Below are 27,991 nucleotides of genomic sequence, written 5' to 3' on the forward strand. Positions count from 1 at the left end.
GTCCTGTGCAGCCAGGCTGTCCCCACCCCACAGAATCCAGTGTGGCCTAGCTCAGCAGCTCATCCACGCTGACTTGCTCTCTCCACTCTAATGCTTGTTTGCTCCTATCCTGAAATGCCTTCCTTCTTCTGGGGTGCTCCTTCTAGATGCAGGCCCTTCAGCCCTGCCTGGGACTTAAGTCTACCCTGGACTCTGGTAGAGGTGCTCTGCTCCCCTTGGTAATAACCACAGGTCTCCTGATCTGACTTCTCTGGCCTCCTGCTTCTTGTGCCATTTTGGTGTGTAGCCCAGTGGTCTGCAAACCGAGGCTCGCGAGCCACATGCGGCTCTTTGGCCCCTTGAGTGTGGCTCTTCCACAAAATACCACGTGTGGGCGCGCACATACAGTGCGATTGAAACTTCGTGGCCCATGCACAGAAGTCGGTTTTTGGCCTGGGCGAGTCTATTTTGAAGAAGTGGTGTTAGAAGAAGTGGGGGGTGTCAGTCGGTGGGGCGAAGGGAGACACGGCGCAGGCGGGCCACGGGATACGCAGCACGGGGGAGGTACATTGTGTTGAGGTACGTTCACTGAGGTCAACTCCTTCCAACTCTCCCATCCACACTCCTCTATCTGAAACAAGTATACAAGACGCGTGTGGATGGGAGAGTTGGAAGGGGTCGACCTCAGCGAACATACCTCAATCAGATTAAGGACGTTTTTAGCAAAGGCCAGCTTAGGAGTACCCTAATTAAGTTAATAACAATGTACCTACCTATATAGTTTAAGTTTAAAAGATTTGGCTCTCAAAAGAAATTTCAATCGTTGTACTGTTGATATTTGGCTCTGTTGACTAATGAGTTTGCCAACCACTGTCTTAGCCCCATGTTCTGGCTCCTCAGCAGAGCTGGAGCCCACATTTTTGTGTTTCTCTGGTCTCTGCTCGCCGTTCTCGGGGCTTTATGCTTCTCCCGTTCTGAAGACTGCCGGCCGGCCTTGGCGCGTGGGGTCAAGGCCGCCGAGGAGAGCTAGAAGGGGCTCAGCCAGGGGCATTCAGGAGGTGAGTTGCCAGGTGAGGGGATCAGAAGGTGCTCAGGAGAGTCTGGCTGTAAGCCCAGCATGGGGCAGGGAATGAGATCAGGACCAGCCCTGTTTCCTGAGCAGCCATATGACCCAGACCAGACAGTCCCTAGTGGGAGCTCAGAGAGAGAGCAGAGTGCAGTGTACCTGCACGTGCATCTGTGCTCATCTGTGTCTGTGTGAGAAGCAGAGATGAGACAGTGCTCAGGCTTGATCCATAGTGGTTTGGACTCTGTCTGCTGGCCCCAGAGCCTCAGGCTGCCCTCATGATGAAGAAGCTGGGGTTAGTTCTGGGGATCATGGGGAGAGGGACTCCCTGTGGGTTACTTCTAAGGGGCTGCTGACCACAATGGGACCTGTGCCAACCTCTTCATCTGCATGTCCATCCCCAGCCAGCTCTGCACCTCTCCTGGCACCAGTGGGAAATTCATTTTGGAGGAAATGGGTGTCCCAGGACACTTTAAACCCCTGTGGCCTCAGAGGTGGGGTAAGTGGAGGGTGGCTTCAGCTTTGGCACTAAAATTCTGTTTCCCAGCATCTAGAATTGGCTCACCCTTCTGGTGCCTTTGTTTTCTCTACTTCAGAAATGTCTCCCTCTGGCCCCTTATCTGGTTGACTGAGCAGAACTGGGACTCATGGCTCTGCTGCCTCAGGGAGACACCTCACTTCTCAGGGCCTCAGTTTCCTCCTCCATAGATGTGGGAAACCTTGGCTGCCACAGCTCGGACACAGGGCAGGGCTGCTTTCCGAGCTCAGGACAGAAAGGACAGGGGCTCAGTCAGAGTCTGGCAATCAGCTTTATTACAGGTTAGCATGAGCGAGGTCCTGAAGGCAGCATCACTCCTCATCGTGCAATTTTTGCTGAAAAAGAAATAAAAGGTCTGAGGGGGCAATTGGCAAAAGGTAGGAAGGATGTGGGGAGGAATCTCTGAGCTTTCCTGGGCCTATAGGAGATGCCCTTAGAGGGAGAGGTTTAGGCCTCAGGGATCTTGGGATTCCATTTAGGGGTCTTTGTGGTTTAGGACCTCCTAAAGGGAACCCCGAAGGACTGGGGTTCTATAGATGCTCCAGTCTGTAGGGGTGTTCTGAGCAGGAGGGGGATTCTCAGGAATGCGTGCTATGGGACTCAGGCTATCCAAATATAGGGTAAGAAGTACCCCCTCAGAAGGGGGCTAATGTTGGACAGAAGCTGCTGTGGGGGTGACTAGCTAGGCCTGGGGTAGGGGACCCACCTTGGTGCCGATGTCACGGCTCTTGGCCCGCAGTTTGTTGACCTGGGACTCAGCGATGTCAGCCCGCTCCTCCGCCTCATCCAGTTCATGCTGCACCTTGCGGAACTTGGACAGGTTGGTGTTGGCCTGCTCCTCCTGCAGGAGTTCGGGGGGTGGGAGCATGAGGTGAGAGGGGGTGGGGAGGTGCGTATTCCCAGCTTCCTGGTCTGGGGACTCCCTGGTTCCTGGCTGGGCTGAGTGCTCTCACCCCTCACCCATGTTCCTGCAACAGCCTTGCCAAGGGTGTCCTACTCCTTCCTGGCTTGGCATCTGATAGACACTCCCTGACCTGGGGTTTACTGCACAGGTGTCCTCAGCAACACCTCACATCCACACCTGTTTGCCCACCCACATGTCTTCCTCACTGCGCTATGCCTGGTCAGTTTCTCTTCCAGGCTCAATTTCACTGCCACCTTCCAGTCTTTTAGCACTGCCTGATCCCCTGACCTACAATAGCAGCTACTCTGCCTTCTCTTGGGCTTATTAGTATATGAATTACAAGTACTTTGTGAGCAAATTCTGGATCAAATAAGCATTGCTTTTGCTAACTCAGAGTGCCTGACACAACTGTGAGCATATTGGACACATGTAACAAATGTTTTAAAGTTAAAGTGAATAGCAAACTCATTGTCCAGGCCCCAAGCTGGGGTGGACACTCGTTGCTTCAAACACATAGGAGGTGTGTTCATTAGAGTGGAGAAAACCATGAACTTACTGCCTCCTCGGCCTGGCGCTTGTAGGCCTTGACCTTCAGCTGCAGCTTGTCCACCAGGTCCTGTAGCCGGAGCAGGTTCTTCTTGTCCTCTTCAGTCTGGGGGTGGATGGGTGGGAGTTTTGGGGGAGAAGCAAGTACAATAATCTTTCCCTCCCTCACCACTCCACTCTTCTCCCCATGCCTTAGCTGACCCTTCCTCAAATGGGCCAGATTAAAGAGGTGATGGACAGAGTCCATCTTTGATGCTAGTTGTAGGTCACAGGGCCAAGGCAAAGCCCTTAGTCCGTATTTAAAAAGCAATGAGAGCTGCCACCTTAAAACTGGAAGGGGGGGCGGGGGCTCAGAACCAAATGGAATTCCATGATCTAATAATACGGAGACATTAGGCTGTTCCAGCTCCAACTTATCAATTCCACCATAGATGCTCTTGGCCAATGGTCCTAGAATGACCAGAAAGGAATAATGATGAATGCAGAAAGAGGGGGCATTATAGTCTATACCATTCCAATCTATCATAATCCAATATGCTAATATACTGTACTGGGCCAAATTTTGGGCACCAGGATCACTGACTCCAGTGTCACATGATCAATCCCATCTCTACATCATTGTATATGTTAGGCTAACATTTCCTAGGCTGACATTATGTCCACAAATATGTCTGCAGTTCTACATCTGTATCTCTTTCCTGTGCCTCATATCCAGATGTCAAATGGACCAATACTCCTTTCTCTTTCATTACCAGGCACACTGTGAAAATAAGGAGTCAAAGGTGAAAGCTCTGAGCTATGCAGATGGAGGTCTTAGAACATTTTGTGATCTGCCTTTTCTAAGGTCTTCTTCCCATTGTCCTAGAAGTTCCATGGAAGATCTGAGTCTTTTCCCATCTCTGACTTTTATCCCTAAGCTGCCACACAATGTCCCTCCCAATTAGGCCAGTAGAAGGTGGAAAGCTTCCTTGGACTACTCGGAAGCCTTCATGGTAGACATTATTAAAAAATCTGGGGAAATTCTGGTTAAAAGTGCTCTCAGAAAGTAGAAGTAGATTTTCCTGCATTCACTGGAAAAACTCATGGACTTAAGCCAAACTGACTCGAGTATGTGAAAGAAAGTTAACCCAAAGACACCTTCTCAAGGAGCAGGTGCCAGGAGGACCAGGTGGCATTTCCTGAATGGTAGTTTGGCTTGGAGTCTGTGGGGGCCAGGAGGTGGGGCTAAGGTAGCCCTTGACTTCTGATGGCCTGGCCCCAGAGCAGCCACCAGTCGCACCTGGTAGGTGAGCTCCTTGATGCGCCGCTCACTCTTCCTCATGCCCTTGACTGACTCCACATTGCGCTTCTGCTCGGCCTCCAGCTCGTTCTCCAGCTCCCGCACCCGGGCCTCCAACTTCTGCAGCTGCTTCTTGCCGCCCTTGAGGGCAATCTGCTCAGCCTCGTCCAGCCGGTGCTGCAGGTCCTTAATGGTCTGTTCCATGTTCTTCTTCATGCGTTCCAGGTGGGCGCTGGTGTCCTGCTCCTTCTTCAGCTCCTCTGCCATCATGGCGGCCTGTGGACAGGAGAGAGGTGTAAAAGAACCGGGGCCCAGGTCTCTTCTCCCTAAAGGATCACCTCTTTCCCATCCTGGCGTTTGCTCCCTGAGGCCCTCAAACCCATGAAACTGCAGAGTCACCTTGTCCTTACAGCACAGTGGCCTGGGCTGGACCCAGAGCCCTTGTTCATGTCTTTAGGGGACGCTGGAAGGTTCGGGGGCACTCACATCCGTGATGGCCTTTTTGGCCTTCTCCTCAGCGTTCCTGCACTCCTGCACCGCCTCCTCCACTTCTGACTGGAGTTGGGTCAGATCCGACTCCATCTTCTTCTTCTGGTTGATGAGGCTGGTGTTCTAGATATGGGCAGAGAAAATTATCGAATGTATACTTTGTTGTCTGATTCTACACCTTTATCCAGAGAGAATTAAAACCGGTCATGTGTTACCAACATGTCTTTCTTTTAGTATATTCCTTTTGTTTCTCACACGCTCTCCCTTTTCTCATGAGAATAGATATGCTCTAGATTTTATATCTAAAGTTATCAGCTCTGAAGAAAGACTTCAAGCAACAAAGAGTCTGCATTTCTATTCCTGATCTCTTTAGTAACATGTCTATGCAAGAGCATGAAAATATTCCAAGGAAAATGGGAATAACTTTTTACCAGACAATATCCTGGAAATGATTACAGTTACAGAAAGAATGATGAAGGGTAAGGAAGAGAGGACCAGGTCAGCGCATGATGTCATTCCCGCACATACTAAATTATGGAACAAGCTCTACCAAGCACCGCAATTAGATGGGCACAGAAACTCATTACAGAGTGTAGAAGTGTGTATAGGACTGCAGAAAATGCTGTTCTGTTGAGAATTTGGTTTGCAAGTAGATGCTGTTGTGCTCCTTTAAATTCTCAAAGTTCCATCTTTACAGAGCAAGATGGAGGTGTCTTCTAGATCAAGGATATCAAATAGCAGCATGTATAACTCCCAGATTTGTGACTTTGGCAGGCATCACCAACCAGTTATGACACTCTTAGCTTTTACCTCTAGACCCCCTTCCCAGGTATTGGTTCCACAGCCATGACTAACAGATGAGAGTTGGCTCAAGAGATAATTTGCAATCCTGGTTGGACATGCTAACTCAGGACCTATGGTCAGAGCGTCTATGTCCCAGGCTCTGCCACTCAGCAGGTTTTCCCGTGGTAGCCCCTGATCTCCTCACCTGGGAGTGCAGCAGCTGCACCCGCTCGCTGGTCTCTATCAGCTCCTGCTCGGCCAGCTTCCGAGACCTCTCTGTCTGCTCCACCACAGCCCGCAGCTCCTCCAGCTCGGCCTGCAGCAGGGTGTTGCGTCGCTCCACGATGGCGATGTTCTCCTTCAGGTCATCATTGACCCGGGCCGAGTCATCTAGCTGGATCTGGGTGTCCTGTGGGGGAAAAGGGTAATGTGAGGAAGCCTCCCATTCAGGGTCTGATGTGCCTGGTCCCAGATTCACAATCTCTTTTCAAGTGGAGGGCAAAGGGGCACCTTTCCTCATTTGGTCTCTAGGCCTAGAGGCTGGGCTGGTCCAGGACATGCTTAGGGCCTGGTCAGTCCTCCTCCCTCAAGCCTCCAAGTCCAGGAGGTAGGGGACCTCTACCTTCTCATATTTGTTAGCCCAGGACCCTTTTCTCTGTCCTTCACCATCCCTCTGGGCTCACTCCCCTTGTGAGAGCCCCAACTTCTGTTACCTTTAGATGAGCTTGGGCAATCTTCAGGTGCTTCTGGGCCTCTGAGGCTATCCTGTTAGCCTGGCTGAGCTGGATTTCCATCTCATTGAGGTCGCCCTCCATCTTCTTCTTCACACGCAAGGCCTCGTTGCGGCTGCGCGTCTCTGCATCCAGGGAGGTCTGCAGCGAGTCCACCATCCGCTGGTGGTTGCGCTTGGCTTGCTCCATCTCCTCGTCCTTCTCAGCCAGCTTCCGCTCGATCTCTGCCTTGATCTGATTGAACTCCAGCTGTGCCCGGAGGATCTTTCCCTCCTCATGCTCCAGGGAGGCCTAGTAGGGGGGCGGGGAGAGAGGGTCAGAGGCAGAGAATCAGGACATGGGGTGGCGTAGGGAGCAAGGTTGATAGGATTTGGGTGTCGGCCAGGACTATGGCCTGGAGAGGAGAGCTGGGAAGAGACGAGGAGGTGGGATCTGCCTTCCAGGCCACCTAGTGCTCTGGGGGAGGAGGTGCAGGATGCCCTGGGCTTCCTTTGCCAAGGAAAGGGTTTGAACCTCACAATTGCCAATACTACCCCCCCTCCCCCGCCCCTGCCACCTCAGCACCAATACCACTGCATGGTCCTGATTTATCTAAAATATCATAGAAAAGGAGGGAGTTTTATTACCACAAATTCAAAACTTCACCTTTGTTTCCTAAGCCCCTCACCCTGGTGAAAAAAGAAGCCCCAAAACTCAGGGCTATACCTAGGTTCTTAAAAAGGAACAGTAACAATAGCTAATATATATCAAGTGTTTACCTGTGTTATCTCATTTAATTTTCATAATAATCATGCATAAATCTTATGAGGAGGTATAATTAATTTCATTTTACAGATGAGAAACTGAGGTACAGAGATGTTAAGGAACTTGCCCCGTGACAGAGTGGAGGTCCTGAAACCAAGTTTCAAACTCAGGTCTGGTTGACTTTAGAGCCCATCATGCCACCCACTGTTTGAGGAGCTATTATGATGGCCAGGCTTCAACTTTATAAACCTGGTGTGAAACCAAACCTATGGCTTATCATCAGACTGTGATGTTTCCTTTGTGCAGGCCTTGGCTTTGGAGGTAGTCATGGGTAGTGGATAGACGACCTTGGACTAAGAATAAGAAGCTAATAGTTTTGTCTTGGGTGAGGAAGAATTAAGGAGTCAGAAAGAGTCGGGTTGGGGGAAGCAGGCAGGGGTGCAGGTGGGAGCAAGCTCTCACCTCGGCCTCCTCCAGGGCCGACTGCAACTCTAGCTTCTCCACCTCCAGCTGCTTGCGGACCTTCTCCAGCTCATGCACATTCTTTCCTCCTTCTCCCAGCTGCTCAGTCAGGTCAGAGATCTCCTCTGGGGGTTAGAGAACCGGAAATCTCAAAGCCTGTGTTCTCTCTGACCCTCAGTGGCCCTCCTTGCCTCCTCCCCTCCCTGGCCTCATGCCCCAGCGCACCCTGAAGGTTCTTGTTTTCTCTCTTGAATGTCTCCAGGTGCTCCAGGGACTCCTCATAGGCGTTCTTGAGCTTGAAGAGCTCCGTGCTGAGAGAGCGAGCCTCCTTCTGTGAGGACTCCAGCTCCGACTGCGACTCCTCATACTTCTGCTTCCATTCGGCCAGGATCTGCAGGGACAGAGTCAGACTCACTGTGCAGTCCCCTGCCCCACCTCCAGGGGCTGCCCAGGCCCTTTGCCTGGCCTCAGCCTCTTCCCTGCCTCCAAGGAGTTTGCTCCTGGCCTCATACTGATGCTGGTACCCCTGCTCTGCCCCTGGCTGTGGCCCCCACCAGGACCCACCTTGTCGAAGTTCCTCTGCTTCTTGTCCAGGGCCGCAGCGGCCGCGTTGGAGCGCTCCACATCCACCATCAGGTCCTCGATCTCGTTCTGCAGCCGGTGCTTGGTCTTCTCCAGGGATGAGCACTTGGCATTGACGGCCTCCACAGCCTCCTCAGCATCCTGTAGTCGCTGGGCCAGCTTCTTCCTGCCAGGTTGGTTGGGTGTGTGTGTGTGACTCTACCCAGGAATAGTGGGGCCTTGGGACTGACACCTGAGGAGGACCCACTTCCTCCCCACAGCTCCTTGGGACTATGAGCAGCCCCTTTAGGCCCTGGGACCCCAACCTTGAGGAAGCAAGGCTACGGGTGCCTAGAACAGTGTCCTCCCCCATGCAGCACCGTCTGGGTGGCAGCCCCCACCTGTCCCATGCCAGGCTGATCGATGGTAGCTCCTCTGACCAACAAGCTTTTTGCTCGTCTTATACGTGAGAATCAGGTATAACCCGGGCCAAAAGCTCGCCTGTCATAGGAAGTGAGTCAGTGCCAGTCGGGGTTCACTCAGAGTGCAGGATCCAAGCACCTCTATTTTCCACCACATTTCTCACACCCTCCTCTCTCTTCTACCTCAAATCTCCTTCCCATTCCCACTTTGCCTGTCCCACCCCGTGTGCTCTGGCTTCTTCCTCTCTTAGATTCAATGTGGAGGCTGCCTGGGACTCACTTGGCCTCCTCGAGCTCCTCGGTCCGCTGGATGGCGTCCGTCTCATACTTAGTCCTCCACTGGGCCACCTCCGAGTTGGCCTTGGACAGGACGCGCTGCAGCTCTGCCTTGGCCTCTGTCTCCTCCTCATACTGCTCCCGGAGCAGGTCGCAGTCGTGCCGGGCTGACTGCAGCGCGTGGGCCAGGGCATTCTTCGCCTGGGAGGTGAACACCAGGAGGTGGACTCAGCTTTCAGGAAGATGAGAGGGAATCCCCCCTGCTCCCCTTTTCCAAATCCTTTACATATCTACAAACTTCAACTAAGCCCAGCCACATTCAGGGTGTAGAATCTCAACATCCTAGAGTGGCTTCCCAGTTTGCCCACCCTACCCCTTTACAAATAAGAAAAGAGGTATTTGATGATAGACGTGTGGCTGAGCTGAAGAGGAGAAGAACCTAGACTGGAGGTCTTCCCACACAGGGCCTCTCTTCAGTCTCCGTTTCTGGTGTTGATGCTCACTGCGCCAGGGCTGCCACCTGTTCTCCTGCCCCCCAGCTGGGCCCCACCTTGCCCTCCTCCTCCAGCTGCCTCTTGAGGTCCTCCATTTGCTGGGTGTAGGATAGCTTCCCTCGGGTCAGCTGGGAGATCAGCGCTTCCTTTTCTTCCAGTTGCCGGGACAGCTCACCTGGAGGTGGGAATATGGGTTTGTGGGCCATAAAAAAGGGCAACTGATGGCTTATTCTGGGGCAGGCACAGGGCTGGTTAGGAACACCCACCATTCTCAGTCTGTAGCTTGGCTTGCTGGGTGGTGAAATCGTTGAGGGAGCGTTGGGCTTCTTCCAGCTTAGTGCGGTACTCGTTGGACTGGTCCTCCAATGTCCGAGACACCTTCTCCAGGTTTGCCTTCAGGCAGTAAAGGGACAGGGGAGTTGGGATGTGGGAGGGACTGGAGTTGTCAGGGAGTAGGGGCTGGGTGGACCAGAGGAAGGAAGGGAGGGCCAAGGTGAGGAGAGCACAGAGGGCAGTGGGATGAAATGGGTGGTGCTGGAGGGGCACAATCGGAAGCGGGTACATGAGTTAAAGAAGAGAAGAATGGTGAGGAGACGAAGATATGGGTGGAGGGCAAAGGAGATGCAAAGGAGAGAGAGACCAAAGGGTGATGGAGGAGTGATGACTAGAGAGGTGGCAGATAGAGAAAGTGGAAGGAAGGTGCAAGCTGTGAGGGTGAGGAGGGCGAGGAGAGGCTAAGCACAGGCCCACCTTGGCCTTGATGATCTGCTCCATGTTGGAGGTGACGTCGTCCAGCTCCAGCTTGAACTCGCTCTTCTCCTTCTCCAGCTTCTGCTTCACACGCTGCAGATTGTCAATCTGCTCGCCCAGCTCGGCCACACTGTCAGCATGCTTCTTGCGCAGGGCTGCCGCTGTGGCCTCGTGCTGCAGCGTGGCCTCCTCCAGGTCCCGCCTCATCTTCTGGAACTCAGCCTCACGCTTCTTGTTCATCTCAATCTGCACAGCTGTGGCCCCGCCAGCCTCTTCCAGCCGCTCACTGATCTCCTCCAGCTCCCGGGACAGGTCTGAGCGCAGCTTCTCCACCTTGGCCCTGGCAGTGCGCTCTGCCTCCAGCTCCTCCTCCAGCTCCTCGATGCGTGCCTAGGCCCAGACACAAAGGGCTCAGCCCCACTGCCTGGAGCCCTCCATGGGAGCCCCCTCCCCCAGCTCCAGAAGACTCCTGACCCAAGCACTCAGGTCCTGCAGAGCAGTAGTTCGCTAGGGGTCAGTCAGCAATGTCTGGAGAGATTTTTGACTGTCATGACTGGGGAAGGAGATTGCTACTAGCATCTAGGGGGCAGAAGTCAGGGATGCTGTGAAACACCCTATATCACATAGGCCATCAATAGGAATTTGGTTGAAGCCGAAACTTCAAGGCACCTCCCAGGGGCATCCAGACCCAGTCTGAGAATCTGCATGCCTAAGTCCTGAGAATATGTGTTCGGAAGGGGATCTCTGGATCTCTGGATCTCACATTCCATAGATTCCACAGATGCACTAGGCTCTGCTCTCCTGAACATAAGCAGGAAAGCAGGTGCTTGTATTTTACAAATATTTACAACAATATGCCCCACAACAATCAAAAGCTTTTGCTATCTTCCAAGTTGACCACAAAGTCCAGTCAACCATATTTCTCACTCTGCAAGGCTTGCTTTTTTATGCCCAGGGCTGGGCTCCAGTTTTATTGTTCCCTTTCAGGCCAGCTGAGTGTCCTCCTCTACCCCTACCTCATTTTTCTGGCCTTAGTCTTGGCTTTGAGTAAATGGGAATAATCTTTCATCTACCATTTTGATCTGACTAGCCAGGAGCAAAGGGGAGGATTGGAGAGATGCCTTCATCTGTCGTTATGGACAGTCTTAATGGAATGTGCATGGGTGGGTCCTGGGAGCAGGAGAGGGAAGACCACCATGCCTCTGCTCCCAGGATGGAGAAGGTGGGGCTGTGTGCAAGAGCTTGGACAGGAAGGAGGAGCCACAGCCTGTTGCCAAGACCTGATGAAGATAACAGTAGTATTTTTCTGGGCCCATGAGTCAAAGAAGTTGCCCAAACCCACGGCAGGAAGACCCGAGGGTATCCTGATTTTCTGGCTAAAACCCAGCAGAGGCACCCAAGAAGACAGGAGGGCAAATTATCACTGATGGCAGGCCAGCCTCTGAGCAGCCTGGGCCAGGGGAGTGGAATTGTGTTCATGTGTCACTTGCAGCCTGGGCCATGGGCCCCAAATGCTGAGGAAAGACCAGCTATTTCCAGTAGCTTCCATCTGATCAGAAAATGAGAGCTAAGGCCCTGCCCCAGTAGCTGAGTGCCTGTTGCCCATGGGGCTACTATGTCCAGAGCAAGCCAGGCAGCTTCTGCAATTATAAAACAGGAATGAGAGTACCTGCTGCTTTGTTTCCAGGGCTCTGACAAACCAGGACTAAAGGCACATCGAAATTCAGGGTGCATTAAAGGTAAAAGAGACTGGCTATTAATTTATCTCCTGCAGAGGGATGAGAAGGCCATGGGGGGGGGGGGGGGGAAAAGAAGCCAGCCTTGCTAGTTGGCTGGCTGACTTCTAGTTGACAGAGTAGTTTCCATATATACTTTTCCCTCTGGTTCTCTATAAGCCAGGGGTTATTAGTCCTATTTGACTGATAAGAGACTGTAGCTCTGAGTGGAAGTGACTTGCTCAGGGTTGTAGGAGTTCACCCCATATCATGGGTACTCTATGGGAATGCAGCCTGGGCTAGTGGCTGTGGTCAGTACCCAGGAAGAATATGAATAGAGCAGCTTATGGGAAGGTGGGTGCTCCATGAAAGCACTTCTCATTCCCATGCAGGGGAGAAGTACCTGCCCCTCCCCCCAAAAAAGGGTTAGAGGAGAATCGAACCCTAGTTTTTTCCCCAGAGCAGAAAACCCACCAGGCAGAGCATAGTTCAGAAAGAGAAGCCCTTTTTTGTAGGTATGATTCCTCCCACTCTACCTCCACACACAAAATAGTCTTGCTGCAATAACACATTACTGTTCTAATGGGAGAAGGCTGGTGTTTCCAAGTGCCTGTAAATTAGGACTGGTGGGACCTTTGGAGTGGCCTGGAGTTATAGATATGTCTACAACCCTGAGCATCTCTAAGGCCATAGCTGCCTCAGGGCTGTTGAGCATCCCTTGCTTGCACTGGGGAGAACTTTACCTGGTTTTCCTTCAGTTTCTTCTGCAGCTGAAGGGCCAGTGCCTGCTCATCCTCAATCTTACTGTTCTGCTGACTAATGTCAAACTCCTTCCTGGAGGAGAAGCAGGTGACAGGTGGTCTTCCTTTCTCTATGCCCATTCTCTTTTCTCTTGCATCAACATACCAGCACCAGTCTCCCCCCCCCCACCCCCCCCCCCCCTCCAACCAAGAGGGTGAAGGAGAGAGGGCTGTGAATTACATCCCATTTCCACTGTGCCCAAAGCAACCTGGCCAGTGGAAGTGCAGGACCCTGCAGCTCTAACCCTCTGGCCAGGCACCTCCACTAGCCCCTCCTGGCCACTGTAGGCTCCTACTTCTTGAGCTTTTCTTCCAGCTGCAGCTTGTCATTCTCCAGGTCCATGATGCTCTCTTGGGTCAGCTTCAGGTCACCCTCCAGCTTCCGCTTTGCTCGTTCCAGGTCCATGCGCACTTTCTTCTCCTGCTCCAGGGATCCCTCCAGCTGATAGAAAAGAAAACAAACAGGGTGTAGATAACCTGAGATCCACAGTGCTCTCCTCTAAACTCAAAGTCCAGTGGATTGGAAGCCAAATCCAGCAGAGCAATTCCTGCAAGCACAAAGGATTCAGAGACCCAGACTAGGGAGGAACTACAGAGAACAAAAAGGCCCCAGGGGTAAAGAAGTTAGTCCTACGGATCAGGAACTCTTTGGCCACTGGTGTTGCCTACAAAATCCTGACCTGAGAAAGATTGAGCATAGTTTTCATTACTCACATCATCCACCTGTTGCTCCAGCTTGACCTTAGACTTGGTCAGTGTGTTGACCTTGTCCTCTTCAGCCTGAAGGTCATCCAGGGCCTGCTGGTGGGCCTCTTGCAGAGCCTTCTTCTCTTTGGTCAGTTTGGAGATTATTTCATCCAGCCCAGCCATCTCCTCTGTCAGGTTCTTTACCTGTCAACCAAGAACCCCATCCCTTTTAGGGTCAAAGGTCACCAGCTTGGAGACATCTATGGAGATCTCCAATGCCAAGGACCACATTGCTATCAGGATCCCCTGAGTGGCCTGGTGTTGGTTAGGTCAGTGTGGTCTTTGAATCCTGAGGAGACCTGGGCTGGCACCAGAGGGAGCGGCCCTCACCTTGTTCTCTGTTGCGTGCTTCTCTTTCTCCACCTTGGCCAATGTCAGCTCCAGGTCATCAATGTCCTTCTTGAGCTCAGAGCATTCGTCTTCCAGCTTGCGCTTCTTGGCAGTGAGCTCAGCGTTCATCTCTTCCTCGTCCTCCATCCTCTCAGTCATCTCCTTCACCTTGGCCTCCAGCTGGATCTTGTTCTTGATCAGCTGGTCACAGCGCTCTTCTGCATCATTGAGGTTGTCTTGTTCCTGGAAGAAGAGGACAGAGAGAAGAGCTGGTGATTAAAGACACTAGAGATCCAGGGTCTTGGTCCCTGATGATGAGCTGGGCTATAATCTAGGGGAGGGAGGAGAGAGGTGAAGAGACAATCATGTGGTCTTACCGCCTGCACTTGGAGCTGTAGGTCGTTCTTCTCCTGCAGCAGGGACACCATCTTCTCCTCCAGCTCCTTGCGGCGAGCATCGGACTTCTCCAGCGCTTCTTTGATGCGCCCAAACTCCTCCTTCATGTTGGCCATCTCCTTCTCTGTCTCTGCGCTCTTCAGCAGAGGCTTGATCTTAAAGTACAGTTTCATCCAGGGCCAGTTCTTGACCCCCATGAAGGCCCGAATGTTCCACTGGATTACCAGAAGGGCATCCCTGGCAAAGAAGCATAGAGGAAAGAAGGGGCACTATGACAGAGCATTCCCAAACTGTATTTGGCTCCCAGTCCATCTAAGCAAGTTGGTAGGCACCTTTGGACAGAAACCTTTCTTGTAGCCTTGATAAATACCCCCACTTAATCATTGCTACACCGGACATGGAGTTGTTCAATAAACATTTATTAATTGATAAAATAAAGACAACGGCAGTTTATATTTTTTTCCTACTGGGGCCTTAGTAGTAATGAAAGCTACTGCTTATAGAGTGCTTACTATGTTTAGTGTTATAAAAAACTCAAATATGTTAAAAATTATATTTTACACTAGAGGCCCGATGCATGAAATTTGTGCAAGGGCTCAGCTCTTGCAGCCCTGGCTGCCTTGGCCTTCGCAGCCCCGTGGCCCTGCTCACTGGCCGTTCTGGAAGGTCGTTCTTCTGTATGGTCTAATCAGCATATTAGCTCTTTATTATATAGGATATAGGGATAGCTATAATTTATGTTATGAAGCATGCAACAAAATGACTACCTATGAACCTATCACCCAAACAAGAACTAGAGCATTGTTGCCACAGTGACTCCACCTGTGTGCTCCTTCCCTGCCTCTCTCCTGATCCCTCCACTAGCCACTACCCTGAATCTTGTGGTTTTCTTTTCTTAGCTTTTTAAAAAATATTTTAACTATATATGTATGTATCTTTAAATAATATGCCACTATTTTATTATTTCTGAGCTTTACAAAAATTGTGTCACACTGTAAGTATCTTTCTGTGACATGCTTTTGTCTACTCAACAATATGCTTTTAAGGTTTGAACATATTGCACCATGTAGTTGTAGTTCCCCTTTTCGTTGCTGTATAATATTCCACCAAATGACTATACTATTTGCCCATTTCTTTGTGGATAGAAAATTGAGCTGTTTCCAGATCTTTGCTATTTTTACCAATGCTGTGATGAAGATTCTTTTGTTGTCTTGTACACATGCAGGAGTTTCTCTGTGGGCATGCACTCAGGAGTGGAATTGAAAGGTATACAATTGTTCAAAGATGATAAATTGTTTTCCAAAGAGGTTGCACTAATTTACACATCTGTAAGCGGTGAATCACACATTTCTTGATTTTTGTAAATCTAGTGTATTTAAATGGTATCTCACGAGTCTCAAATTAGCATTCTCCTATGGAAAAAACTTTAAAAAAAACTCCAAAATGAGCTCTGGCCAGTGTTCTCAGTGGTTAGAGTGCCAGCTTGAGCACCCAGGGGTCATGGGTTCAATCTCCAGACCCGCTGACCAGAGTGCATGTGGGAGGCAAGCATTGATATTTCTCTCACACATTGATATTTCTCTCTCACACCTCTCTCTCTCTCTCTCTCTCCCTCCCTCCCTCCTCCATTCCACTCTCTCTAAAAAAAATCAATGGAGAAAATATCCTTGGGTGAGGATTAACAAAAAAGATTTATTTCAAAATGAGGTCCTGAGGGGTAAAGTCATTTGCCCAGACCAGATAATAAGTGATAGAGTCAGGATTTGAACTCAGGTCTTCCGACCCAAGCCAGTCAGAACTACTTGTCCGCCTCTTACATTTCTGGGAACATCTCTCCTTCCCCTTGTGCCTCACCTGCGCTCCACGATCTTCTTGAACTCAGTGCGCATGAGCTGGCCCCGGGCCTGGGCTTGAATTCGGGTGATGATGCGGCTCAGCCTCTCATCTCGCATCTCCTCCAGCAGCCCCAGCAGCCCCGCCTTGAAGAACACCTGCAGACAAGGGGGAGAGCCAAGGGGGTCGCAGCCTCAGAGAAGGGTATCCAGGATGGAGGAAGAGGCTGGGAGACCCTGGGTGAGCTCCCAGGGGACCCATTACCTGCTCATTCTAGACCTGGGAATGAAATGTGGACGACAAGAGAGAAAGGAAACCTGGCTTCAGGATACAGGAAACCCGGAATCAGGGGTCTGCCTTCCAAACTTCCAGCTGCTCTGCTCAACATGGCTGCAAGCCCTGCAAGTCCACCCTGTGGAGCGCTACACTCACCTTGGTGTGGCCAAACTTGTACTGGTTGTGGTCAATGTCCAGGGAACCTAGCAGCTTCTCTGCCCCTTTTCTGCTGTCAATGAACTGCCCTTCAGGGATGGCCGCTGGGTTCAGGATGCGATACCTGGGAGGGAGATGCCCGAAGTCATCCACGTTCTGCACTGGTCAGCTCTTCCCACAGGATTTGGGGCCACCTGCAGACTCCATTCCCCAAGAAGGCCACATGGGCTCCCCCTGTTCCCTGTACCCACCTCTGCCGGAAGTCTCCGTAGAGGATGCGGTTGGGGAAGCCCTTCCTGCAGATGCGGATGCCCTCCAGCACGCCATTGCAGCGCAGCTGGTGCATGACCAGGGGGTTGTCCATCACCCCTGCAGCAGTGGAGAGAAGAGAAGGGTCAGCCTCAGGGCAAATGAGCCAAGTGCCTTTCCCAGACTAGACTCGTCCACATGGCTCACCTGGAGCCTTCCGTTCATTGGGGATGATGCACCGCACGAAGTGAGGATGGGTGGTCTTCAGGTTGGTCATCAGCTTGTTCAGATTCTCCTGGGGGTGGGTGAGAGGAGGGAGTCAGGAGCCACAGGAACCACCCCTTTGGTCTCTGAGCCCTGGGCCCCAGGCAGCCTGCCACCAGAACCCTCAAAAAGGATAAGGAGTTGACACATAATTTATGACGAGTTAAAGCTTGTGTAGAATTTACATGCCAAAATGATCAATCATCTTGTGCTCCTTTCTTCCCCAAACTTAGAGCATCAGGTTAGGGTGGTGCACCCAAGGCTCTGGGCTGGGGCTGCCCACCGTAGGTCTCTGGGGCCTCCTTACCCTGTGGACGGCTGACACTGTCTGAAAGGATGAGCCCTTTTTCTTGCTTCCTTTGCTTTTACTGCTCTCCGCTAAAAAGAAGAGAAGGAATGATGACCAAGAGCTTTAAACAGAGGAGCCCTCAGGCAGGGGCAGGACTGCCTCACCAGCTGTGTGACTTCTTATGTCCAAGTCTCAGTTTCTTGGTGAGGAGGACAGTAACTACCTCTAAAGGTGTGAAGATTAGGTAAGATCAGCATCTAAGCTTGTCACCAGTGCTTGCCACGTAGCAGGTGCTGAAATAGTATCAGCTCTCTTCTCCCACCCTCTTCTAACCCTACCCTTCATGCTTACATCTTCCCACTTTCTACTTTTCTTCTGGTATTTCATCCTCCTCATTTCAGTCCACACCCTTCCTCTTCCTTTTCTGACCTGGAGGCTCATTTGTTCAGTGATCCTCTCAGAGTTTACTGAAACATCCTGCGGGCACACTCTAATGCTGGGCTTGGTTAAATTATGTGTGTGCTACGCTCACTGACATCAGGTGCTCAGTCTTGAGATGACACACAGCATATATACTGATATCTATAACACAAAGTGGAACATGCCTTTTTCACAGAAGGGGTACAGATGGACTACTGTGGGACCTTCTGGCCCACAACCCATGACTCACAGGCTCCTTCCCACCTTTAGGGTCATGAACTTTGAAACAGTGGGACCCTGGTACCTTGTACCTCCACAAGTGCTCTGGCCCAGTGCAGAGGCTGCCCTTACCAGCATCAGCGGCTGCATATGAAGAGAAGAGTGTGGCCAGGAGCTTGAGGGAGGACTTCTGGTACAAGCCCACCACCGTCTCATTCAGTGGGTCTTTGTTCTTCTCCAGCCAGCCCTGGATGTTGTAGTCCACGGTGCCAGCATAGTGGACCAGGGAGAAGTGGGCTTCCTGCTTCCCCTTGACATTGCGAGGCTTCTGGAAGTTGTTGGATTTGCCCAGGTGGTTGTCGTACAGCTTGGCCTTGAAGGTCGTGTCTGTGGCCTTGGGAAACATGCACTCCTCCTCCAGGATGGACATGATGCCCATGGGCTGAGAGCATGGTGGGGTGGTAGAGAGAGCATTATGAGCACATACCAGGCTTCCAGAGTCCCACACCCTGACAGAGCATTAGCCCAGTATAGCTGGCAGGCCACAGAGAGCCTGCTGCCATCTTTTGTCCTCATATAGGAGGCAAATATTCTTGGAATTAACCTAAATTCAATTATATTCCAATCTGGCATATAAAACCTCTTTCTGTCCCAGAATACCCAATGAGGAACCATGTACCCCCAATCATCCTGCCAGGCCCCCAAGGTCTCCCAGCACAGCTCTGCCTTCCTGGACGGCTCCCACCCAGAGGACAGTGAAGGCAGGGACAGATGTGTGTCAGAGCCGCCAGACTGCAGGGCTGGCCAGACCCCTATCTATAGGACAGGTAAGAATTCTGCAAGGGATGGTTAGAGGGATCCAGGATCTGCACAACATCCTGCTCTTCTGAAAGCATGGTAGTTCTTGACTTTTCTTGGGGCAAGAATCCTATTGAAAATTTGATGAAGCAAAGACTGCCTCCCCAGGAAAATGTGTGTATACACACACACACAGAGACACACACTCACACACACTCTTTTCCATGAAGTTTCAGGGAATTTTGAGGCCTTTGGAAGAGCGGTACCCTAGATAACCACCCAAAGCCTGTGGGAAGCTTTCCTGAAGGACGGTGGCTGGGCTGGATGAGGGTCAGTCCCTCTGGACTCTGGTTTGTACCAGCAAAGCCCAAGGGCACCATGAGGGCAAGTCATCACTGGGAGCCTTCCACCAGCTTCATGCTTGTCTCCTGAGTCTTTAGGTAAGAGGGGCTGAAGACGGGCTTTTCTCAGTGAACGGGAAGAGAATGGGATGTCAATTTCTCTAGTTTCAGCCTATGATCTTTCTATGAGAGACACTTTCCATGGAATGTCAGAAGGGCCAGGAGTCCTCATTCACTAGATCCTCCTCTTAAGACACAGATGTGACCACTGTGAGGACAAGGTCCTGGGAACAGAAGGAAGGGGCTTGTCTTGTATATGCCTGTGACCCCATAGTGGGTGGAAGCTGGGCCTGGAGAGAGGCTTGGGATTCTGGGGACTCTAGTTTCTTGGTTGTAGAAGGGATGAGGCTGTCTGGGATGGTGGGGGAAGGGAACACAGTCAACGGGCTGAGGCAGCACCTTCTCAATGAGGTCGATGCAGGCCTGCAGGTCCATGCCAAAGTCAATGAACTCCCACTCGATGCCCTCCTTCTTGTACTCCTCCTGCTCCAGCACGAACATGTGGTGGTTGAAGAACTGCTGCAGCTTCTCATTGGTGAAGTTGATGCAGAGCTGTTCGAAGCTGTTGAACTGCAGGGGGGGTCGGGGGGGATGAGGGCAGAGGTGGGTCAGGTAGGCAGGTGTCCGAGTGGCCAGTAGGCTTAGTCCAGGGTCGAGTCCAGCCCAGTGAGGGGTGTGGCTGGTCCCCTCCCCTGTCAGGGCACGGAGGGAGTACCCTCTGAAGATAGGACTCTGACTGCCTCTGTCACTGCTGAACCCCACTTGCCTTTCCGGTGTCTGGCTTATGACTCATGTGCCAGTGAGTGCATTATTGTTCTCCCTACTCCCAGGGCTCCCCTACTCACATCAAAGATCTCAAAGCCGGCGATGTCCAGGACTCCAATGAAGTACTGGCGCGGCTGCTTGGTCTCCAGGGTGGCGTTGATCCGTACCACCATCCAGTTGAACATCTTCTCGTACACTGACTTGGCCAGTGCCCCAATGGAGTAGTACACCTGCTGCACGCTCTGCCCTTTGGTGACATACTCATTGCCCACTTTCACCCGAGGGTGGCACAGCCCCTTGAGCAGGTCGGCTGAGTTCAGCCCCATGAGGTAGGCGGACTTGTCGGCATCTGGTGGAAAAGAAAAGGAGTAAGCAAGCGCTTTCAACAGATCCTCTTTCCCTGCCCCAGGGCCAGAGTCTTTCTGAAGCATTAGATCCAACTCCAGTATGTGCCTGAGTCAGCCTGAAGCCCAGGCCCCTCCATTCACCCAGGGCCTACCACAATGCCTCCATCTTTATGTCTGCTGGGTGTCTCTGGTCCAGGCCCTTCACTAGCACTGCGTTAGCATGTCCTCAAGCTCACTGCACCTCCTCATCTCTCCAGGGCAGGGATGAGAGATGTGCTCTGCTCCCTGCCTCCTTTGTTCCCATCCCAGGATTGGCCCAGTATTGGGTATGCTCTACTTAATCCAATGTTGACCAACTTGACTGACTGGCAAATTAAGTTCCTAACAACTCCCCGCGACCCCAACTCCCAGCTCTCTAAATGTGCCATCCAACACATCACCTCTATTTAGAGGGAATCTGTTTGGTTTAATTTCAAGCATTTTGTGATAACTGGTGACATGGCTATCATGGCACCCAGGCTTAGCATTTTGATCTGGACAGACACAGAGAAGGGGTCCTCAAAGGTAGGGCAAGAGGAATATTCTCAGGTGTTTGTCTATCACTGTTCACACCTTCACACCTCCTTCTCAAAGAATTCTGGCAACATCCCCGGAGGGAGCTGGAAAGGGCTGCCCTCCATTTCACTGAGGAAGAAACTGAGGCCCAGAGAGGTGGGTGACACATCAATGCCCTGGGCTCTGTCTGAACCCCTGGTCTGTGCCTCCTAACCAACATGGCACAGAACCTGTGAAGGGCTCACCTAAGGGGTGGGCACCCCCACATGCACACTGCATCAATGATGGGGATCTGCAGAGCTCAGGGACTGTGTTTTCCTGGCCTCTGGTGAGATGTAAGCACTGGAGGAAAAATCCCTGACTCATTTCTGGTTGGTACTGCCGGGGTTAAGAGGATGGGGGGGGGGGGGGGGGGCGGGGCTCCCTGTCTTCCCATCTTTCCCACGTTCCTCTCCCTCCTCAACCCTCACCATACCCATCTACACCACAAGCCTAGGACCTCTTTGGGGACAGTGAGTGGCCAGAGGCTTGGCTAGGCTCCACCAGAGGAGAAAGCCTGGAGGCAGGGCTGAATAGGGAGGAGTGGGGGCAGAGCCTGCCCCTTGGAAAAGGCTCTCCCTCTGGCTACCTGTTCGTCAGACTTCTGGTTTCCTCCCACTTTCTCTATTGTTGTCAACCTAGCTCCTTAAGAATTGTTAAAAGGTACCACTTTTGGACACAGTGTGGGAAGCCCTGCTCTCAGAAGACTGTCTCCTCTTGACAGGTGACACCCAGCTCCTCAGGCCTTTCCAGTGCCAGCCCTCCTGCCCTCAAACCTTCGGTGCCATCAGGCTCTGCCTGCTCCTCCCGCTGCTTCTGCTTGAACTTCATGTTTCCGTAGTGCATGATGGCTCCGGTCAGCTTGTAGACACCGGATTTCTCCTCAGCAGTGAAGCCCAGCACGTCAAAGGCGCTCTGAACAGACAAAGAGAGGCAAAAAGGTGGTTGGAGTGGGTGGTTCAGGAGCCCTCTGGAGCCCTCACACCACCTCCTCACTCACATCTGTGGCCAGGAGCTCCTCAGAGTCATCAATGGAAGCCACAGACACCTCTCCCTGAGACACGAAGGCGTAGTCATAGGGGTTGTTGGTGACCAGGAGCATGTCTGTCCAGGCAAGGGGCAGGGCAGGAAGATGTGGGAGAATAGAAGAGAGGCCCAAGAGCAGTTAGCAAGGACCATGGAGAGACTTCAAAAGAAATGAAAAATAGGTGGGGGTGAAGGGGGCATAGGAAGGGAGGACAGTGGGGAAATGACACTTATAAGAAGGAGAGGCAAATGAAGAGGAGAATGAGAAAGCCAACAAGGAGTAGGAGAAAATATGACAAGGAAAGGGTGGAAAAGGAGGCAAGAGGAGATGCAGGCAGACCCAAAGAAGGGCAGAAAGAGAAAGCCACTGAGCAGATGGAAGGAGGAGGGAGGTGAGTAGGGTGGCAGGCAGGGTGAGGAGATGGAGGGCACCTGCCCTGCTTGGGGAGGACAGTGGGGCAGCAGGGGCATGGGGCCAGGCTCACCCAGCAACTCTGGCTTCTTATTGGACAGGATCTGGTAGAAGATGTGGTAGTTCCTCTCAGCCTTGAGCTGGCAGATCACTCGGGACTTCTCTAGGAGATCTGAAGTGAGGAGAGGAGAGGAAGGTGGGTAAGGAAGGGGAGAGTCAATCAGCAACAGGGTGGAGATCAGGCTCCTACAGTAAGATGAAGTGGGTCAGGGGAAAGCCACAGTTTGAGGAACAAAGGACTAAACTAAAGCCAAGAGGCAGATGTAGACAAAGACAGAAGATGGAGGAGAAATGATGAAACAGGACCACCCGCAGGGGAAAAAGGCAGAGGAGGATCGGGAGAGGTGGGCAGGGCTGCCTGCATACTCACACGTCTCTATGTCTGCAGAAGCCAACTTTCCAGTGGCTCCAAAGTGGATCCTGATGAATTTCCCCTGGGGGCAGATGGGACAAAGAGTGAGGGACTGGCCAGAGGAGACAGAATGGAGATTTTGGACCTCAAAACAACTCAGAATGCCCTGGAAATGTAAATGACCTATTTGGGGTCCCAGTTTAGTATCAGCAAAACAGGGAAAGGATGCCCATACCCACATGGGATCTCGGAACAGAAACATTGGCACAGGAATGGGCACATAGAGAATGCCTCCTGGTTGTACTTCTGATAGGACCTCATGTAATCTTTTCAGTGACTATTACAACCTCTTTCAATGATGAAGGGACTAGGGTTCAGACAGGTGTGGAACTTGCTGGGCAAGTGTAAAGCTGGAGAATTGGCTCCAATGTCTATGCCCTTTTCCACTCTAATGTGGAAAAGCTCTGGAAACAGAAATAAGGAAAATGTAGAATGTGACCAAATCTACTCCATTTCTTGGCTATGGAACAGCTGTGGTGACTCCAGGTCTCGTTTCTTGAGTTCCCAGAACCCAGGGACCCAGGCTAAATCAGAAGGGGGGAGAGAGAGAGAGAGAGAGAGAGAGAGAGAGAGAGAGAGAGAGAGAGAGAGAGAGAGAGAGAGAGAAAACCCACTTATTGATATCCCAAAGTCAAACAAAGGACAATCAACTGCGTGTGGTTAGTGTTGGTAAAACAGCACCCCCATTTTTAATCCTCACCCGAGGATATGTTTCCATTGATTTTTAGAAAAAGAGGGAGGAAGAGAGAGAGAGAGAGAGAGAGAGAAACATCAATCTGTTGCCTCCTGTATACCACCCAACCAGGGATTGAACCTGAAACTTAGGTATGTAACCTGACCTGGAATTGAACCTGCGACCTTTTTTGATGTATGGGATGACACTCCAACTAACTGAGCCACCTGGCCAGGGCTAGCAGCCCCTTTTTTTTGTCAAGGCCAGATGAGGCAGTGGTCAAAGGCACTCACGAATCGGGAGGAGTTGTCATTCCGTACAGTCTTGGCGTTGCCGAAGGCCTCCAGGGCAGGGTTGGCCTGGATGATCTGGTCTTCCAGTGTGCCCTGCAGAGGAAGCAGAACTTGGGATTTCACCTTCTGTCCACCTTTAGGTGCTGGTGTAGAGGGCAGGGGGCTGCTCCGGTCCTGGTGAATGGAGCTGGGGCTGGGTGCAGTGCTGGGGAATCTGCAGCTCCAAAGGGCCATATCTGCACCCAGAGTGTGTGTCTTTTGCCAGGAAAATCTTGTGCACTTCCACCAGTGCTCCCCAGGGCAAGGCTCAGGGTCACCAGGGTCAGCCTGCCCAGACCCCTTCTACCAAGCCTGTGGTCCATCCGTACCTTGTTTGCATTGGCACTGTCCTTCTTGCCACGGTCACTTATGGCTGCAATGCTGGCAAAATACTGGATGACACGTTTCGTGTTCACAGTCTTCCCTGCCCCGGATTCTCCCCTAGAGGCAACAGGGACGCATCAGAACCCAGGAGTCTCCCTGATCTCCCTTTGGATCTTAGCACTGCCCCCTCCTCCCCCAGAGTCCTGGCCATCTGACCTTCAGCACTGGGAGAATTTGTCCATCATCATTGGTCACTGTAGCCCTTCTCTGAGAGCCCAGCACCCCACACTCCTTGCAATCACAGCCTTAAACCATTCCTTAGGAATCAGCCTGGGTCCCCCAAGCCCCTCTGTGTGTGGATGGTGCTCACTCACGTGATGAGAACGGACTGGTTCTCCCGATCTGGAAGAGAAAAGAGGACAGGCAGTGGGGTCAGGGCTGAGGGCCTAGGTCCATGACTGAGGGGGCACAGGGCAGGGCCATGGAGCTCACCTGTCAGCATGTACTGATAGGCGTTGTCTGAGATGGAGAAGATGTGGGGCGGTGCCTCGCTCCTCTTCTTGCCCCGGTAGGCAGCCACCACCTCCGCGTTGTACACCGGCAGCCACTTGTAGGGGTTGACGGTGACACAGAAGAGGCCTGAGTAGGTCTAGAGCAGGAGACAGACAGGCATGAGAGGCTGCAAGGGAGAACCCAGCATGGGCAGTGGTGGCAGGCAGGAGAGCCCCTGGTCACCCAGCTGGCTCCTGTCTTCCTGCAGCTGACCAAGGGCAGGAAGGGAATGGGGGGAGGGGGTGCGTTGGGCTCCTTGGGAGAGTGTTGACCTTCTCCCCTTGGCTATGTTGCCCTGCCCTACTTTGCTCTTAGTCCAGGATGGGCTTCCTGCCATGTTCAGAATGCACTCACATAGATCATCCAGGCCGCGTAGCGCTCCTTGAGGTTGAAGAGCACAGCGGGCTCGTGCAGGAAGGTCAGCATGGCCATGTCCTCGATCTTGTCGAACTTGGGCGGGTTCTGCTGCATCACCTGGTCCTCCTTCACTGTCACTGTCTAAGGAGGGAGCATGGGCAGTAGGACAGAATGAGTACACCTCCCAGTCTGTAGTCACCAGCCTCACCAACTGCCCTCCCAGAACACCGGCCACAATCTGGCCTCTCTCTCACAGCTCTCCTCTGGCCAGTGCCCGGGCCCTACCCCAGAGCTTCTCAGAAAACTTGCCCACTCACTGTCTCTCCCACCCTAGAGACCATCCTAGAGTCCCTGTGTCTTGTCAGTACCCCAGACCTTGTGCCTATAACTATAACTATTCAGTCCCCATCTAGGGGCAAATCTGGAGAGGCTGCCACCTCTGCCGTCTGTACACAAGCCTCATTGTGACTCCAAGGCAGTGCTTGAGACAAACTTTCAACTCTACTGGAAAGACATCTCACCCAACTACCCTACCTCCACACTGGCCACTGTCACTGTGGTTTGATTGGCATTGGTGAGTTTGCCATGCTCTGATGTCATTAGATCCTGTGGGCAGGTATTCCAGCAGTTGTTACAGTGGAGGAAACTGTGGCTTGAATAATTAAATGATGTGCTGGTAGGGTGGCTGGTTAGTGGCAGAGCTGGGGTAAGAGTCAAAGCCCCCAGTGTGTTTCGGTCCATTATTTCACACCTCAATGGAACGCAACATTGAGCCAGTGTGTCTGCAAGGCACATGGTTCTGAGCTGCTGCTGGTGACCAGGGCCATTTCTCAGGGCTGGTGTGAGGGACCAAGGACCCAGGGCTTCTGAGTGCCGGTCACCAGCCCCAGGACTGAGCATTCAGCTAAAGAGTCCCTGCTCTTTGTGTTCACCTGGGTCTGTGAGTTTGCTCTTGGTTTGGGTGAGGGGAATTTGGGAGAGTTTATGGAGGAAACTGAGGCACAGGGGAGAGGGATACAAGGGAACTTCATCTGATGTGACTATACCCTCTATCAAGGAGACTCCTCTGAGGAGGAAAGCAACTGAGGTTTCCAGCATCCTCTCTGACAATGCTGAGATGGTGCCTGGTTACACCTGCTCAGGTCCATCTGAGGAAGGTCAGAGTTCTCACTCAGACACTGGCTCCTCAAGGGGGCATGTCCTGCAACCCTGATGGCTTTGGCTCTTCTCCAGGACCCATCAGCTCCCACTGCAAGTGGCTTCACCCCTGCAGCTCCGCCAAAACCTTTCTTCCCCTTCCCCTGGCCCCGTGCTTCACACACCTTTCCGTTCTCGGTCTCAGCAGTGACCTTGCCACCTTCCCTGGATATGATCTTGGCCTTGACAAACTCCTCCTTATCATCAGGCACAAAGCACTCAGTGCGGATGTCGAAGGGCCGGGTCTGGGCCTCCAGACGCTCCTTATCTGACTTGCGGAGGTACTGGGCCGCTGCCCCATATTCCTCCATCTGGGCATCACCCATCTTGCTGCTTCTCTGTGGCTGAGACAGGAGGGCCCAGGCCTCAGTGAGTGGCACTGCCTTCTGTACCCCCACTCCCTGCCCCACCTTCTCACCACCTGGGTCCCAGCACTCTCCCCCCACCCTTCCTTTGAGAAGCACCTGGCTTGGGTCCAGCCCTCCCCACTCAAGTTCTGTCTCCCTTGCCCTCTGAAGTGACACTGAAGAGGAGTCCCTGTGAGGGTCTGCAGGGGTGAAATTGGCCGGAGCTTGCTAAGGGGATGTGCTAAGCAGCTTGGAGGAGTGACAGTGAGCCCCTGGTCTAGCAACTTGACTCCCAGGAGAAAATTGGGTGGTTCTCACCTGGTTATCACCTCACAAAGAATTCTGAAGAGTCTGGACCATGGTGGAGCCAAAGAAGTGCAGTTGGGCAGAGAGAACAGACAACAAGGATGAAGAACCGTGCAGGCAGGCCGACCAGGAGAAGTGAGAGTATGTGGAATCAGAGTTGAAAACAGAGAGAGGCAAGGAAATTAGAACACACAGCAAGAAGGAAGAGCAAAGGGGAGAGACAAAGAAGCATGACAAGGACTAAGCGGCAAAATAAAACCAGGCAAAGGGAGGGAGGTCATCAGAAGAGGGAGAAAGATGGAGACAGGGTGGGGAGGACATAGGCAGCAGGAGACGACGGATGCAGGAGAGAAATGCAGATGGGAGAAGAAAGGAGGCTTCTGGTTCTTTTCAGTGGGACCTCCTCTCTGTCAGTGGGAACGTCCCAGGGCTGGAGAAAGGCAGTGCTAGCAGTACCCCGGGCCTCCCACCAACCTGCACCCCGTTCCCCAGTGAAGGCAGAGTCTCTCAGGTGGGAGCTCTGGAGGTGAACCACAGAGCCCCCACCCAACCCCCTCTTACCTGGTTCAAAGGAGTGTCTGTCTGTCCTGGCAGCTCGCTCTTTTTATATCCCGCTGCCCCCACCCCCTTCCTAAATTTGGAGTCCTTCCGGAGGGACCCTCCCTCCCACCTCCCTCCTCTGCTGGCTCCTCCTCCCTTGATCCTTTGGCTCTGGAGGTGACAGAAGGACAGCCGGGCCTCCAGATTTGCCCATGAAAGGTCTGCTACCCCAGCTCCTCTGGCTCCAGGGCCTTTTTTTAGTCCTTGGGCACATTCCTCCTCTCCAAAGGGCTGATGGGCAGATAGTGGGAAGACACGACCTTCTCACACCACCTCCCCCGCCCCACCAGGCCCTTACCTTGGTTATTTTTAACCTGAAGGGTGAGTTGAGCACACTGGGTGAGGGTCACCTTCTCTTGTAGCCCAGATGCTTGTCCCCTGCCTCCCAGCCACAGCTCCCCTCATCTTTCTCACCCTCTCGCACCACCACCTCTGCCCTGGAGTCCTACAGAGCTAGGGCCTGGGAGCTGGAGCCAGGATGCCCAGGATGGGGTCTACTGCTTGGCTCCATGACCTCTGTGCTGCCCTCTCAGCATGAAGGCTGTGTCCTGTTTCCTTCTGTTACCCAAGTTTTTACACAGGTGTCCTCCCGGGCACTTAAGGCCGTGCTGCCCTGAGGACACATCTGCAGGCCTCCGCCCTCCTCTGATGCTCCTGATACAGCGCCCACTGTCCAGCCTCTCAAACAGAGGAAGGGGGTTCCCTCAGGCACCAGATCTGTATGCAGACTTACCAATGACCTTACACGTGGACTTGACTACCACACCCAT

At 52.5% G+C, this 27,991-nt stretch overlaps 1 protein-coding gene across 1 annotated transcript; it reads right to left on the bottom strand.

The window, feature by feature from the left end:
* Positions 1 to 1,835: 1,835 nt before the first annotated feature.
* MYH6 (myosin heavy chain 6) lies at positions 1,836 to 26,717 on the bottom strand. The gene is made up of 38 exons (XM_070426659.1): positions 26,634 to 26,717; positions 26,094 to 26,312; positions 24,769 to 24,912; positions 24,355 to 24,511; positions 24,237 to 24,264; positions 23,868 to 23,979; positions 23,500 to 23,592; positions 22,492 to 22,555; positions 22,135 to 22,233; positions 21,624 to 21,727; positions 21,400 to 21,538; positions 19,763 to 20,031; positions 19,317 to 19,487; positions 17,851 to 18,160; positions 17,098 to 17,168; positions 16,734 to 16,821; positions 16,529 to 16,646; positions 16,278 to 16,401; positions 15,867 to 16,003; positions 13,994 to 14,249; positions 13,617 to 13,859; positions 13,254 to 13,430; positions 12,836 to 12,981; positions 12,483 to 12,573; positions 10,025 to 10,414; positions 9,541 to 9,667; positions 9,331 to 9,449; positions 8,785 to 8,981; positions 8,086 to 8,269; positions 7,747 to 7,912; positions 7,522 to 7,646; positions 6,298 to 6,606; positions 5,790 to 5,993; positions 4,799 to 4,924; positions 4,313 to 4,588; positions 3,044 to 3,139; positions 2,290 to 2,424; positions 1,836 to 1,918 (listed from the first exon to the last, which is right to left on the bottom strand). Exons 2-38 carry the CDS (start codon positions 26,292 to 26,294, stop codon positions 1,895 to 1,897), a joined length of 5,820 nt encoding a protein of 1,939 aa, XP_070282760.1. The 5' UTR covers positions 26,295 to 26,312; positions 26,634 to 26,717; the 3' UTR covers positions 1,836 to 1,894.
* Positions 26,718 to 27,991: the final 1,274 nt, after the last annotated feature.

The sequence above is a fragment of the Myotis yumanensis genome, unplaced genomic scaffold (assembly GCF_028538775.1).
Source record: "Myotis yumanensis isolate MYYU_CA2020_CCGP unplaced genomic scaffold, mMyoYum1.0.hap1 SCAF_1, whole genome shotgun sequence".
NCBI classification, from domain to species: domain Eukaryota; kingdom Metazoa; phylum Chordata; class Mammalia; order Chiroptera; family Vespertilionidae; genus Myotis; species Myotis yumanensis.

Coding starts and splice junctions, on each gene's coding strand:
- MYH6 (XM_070426659.1), bottom strand. CDS start 26,294: ATGGGTGATGCCCAGATGGAGGAATATGGGGCAGCGGCCCAGTACCTC. Junction 23,980..24,236: donor AACCAGTCCGTTCTCATCAC/GTGAGTGAGCAC, acceptor TGTTGCCTCTAG/GGGAGAATCCGGGGCAGGGA. Junction 8,270..8,784: donor GAGGAGCTCGAGGAGGCCAA/GTGAGTCCCAGG, acceptor CCAACCTGGCAG/GAAGAAGCTGGCCCAGCGAC.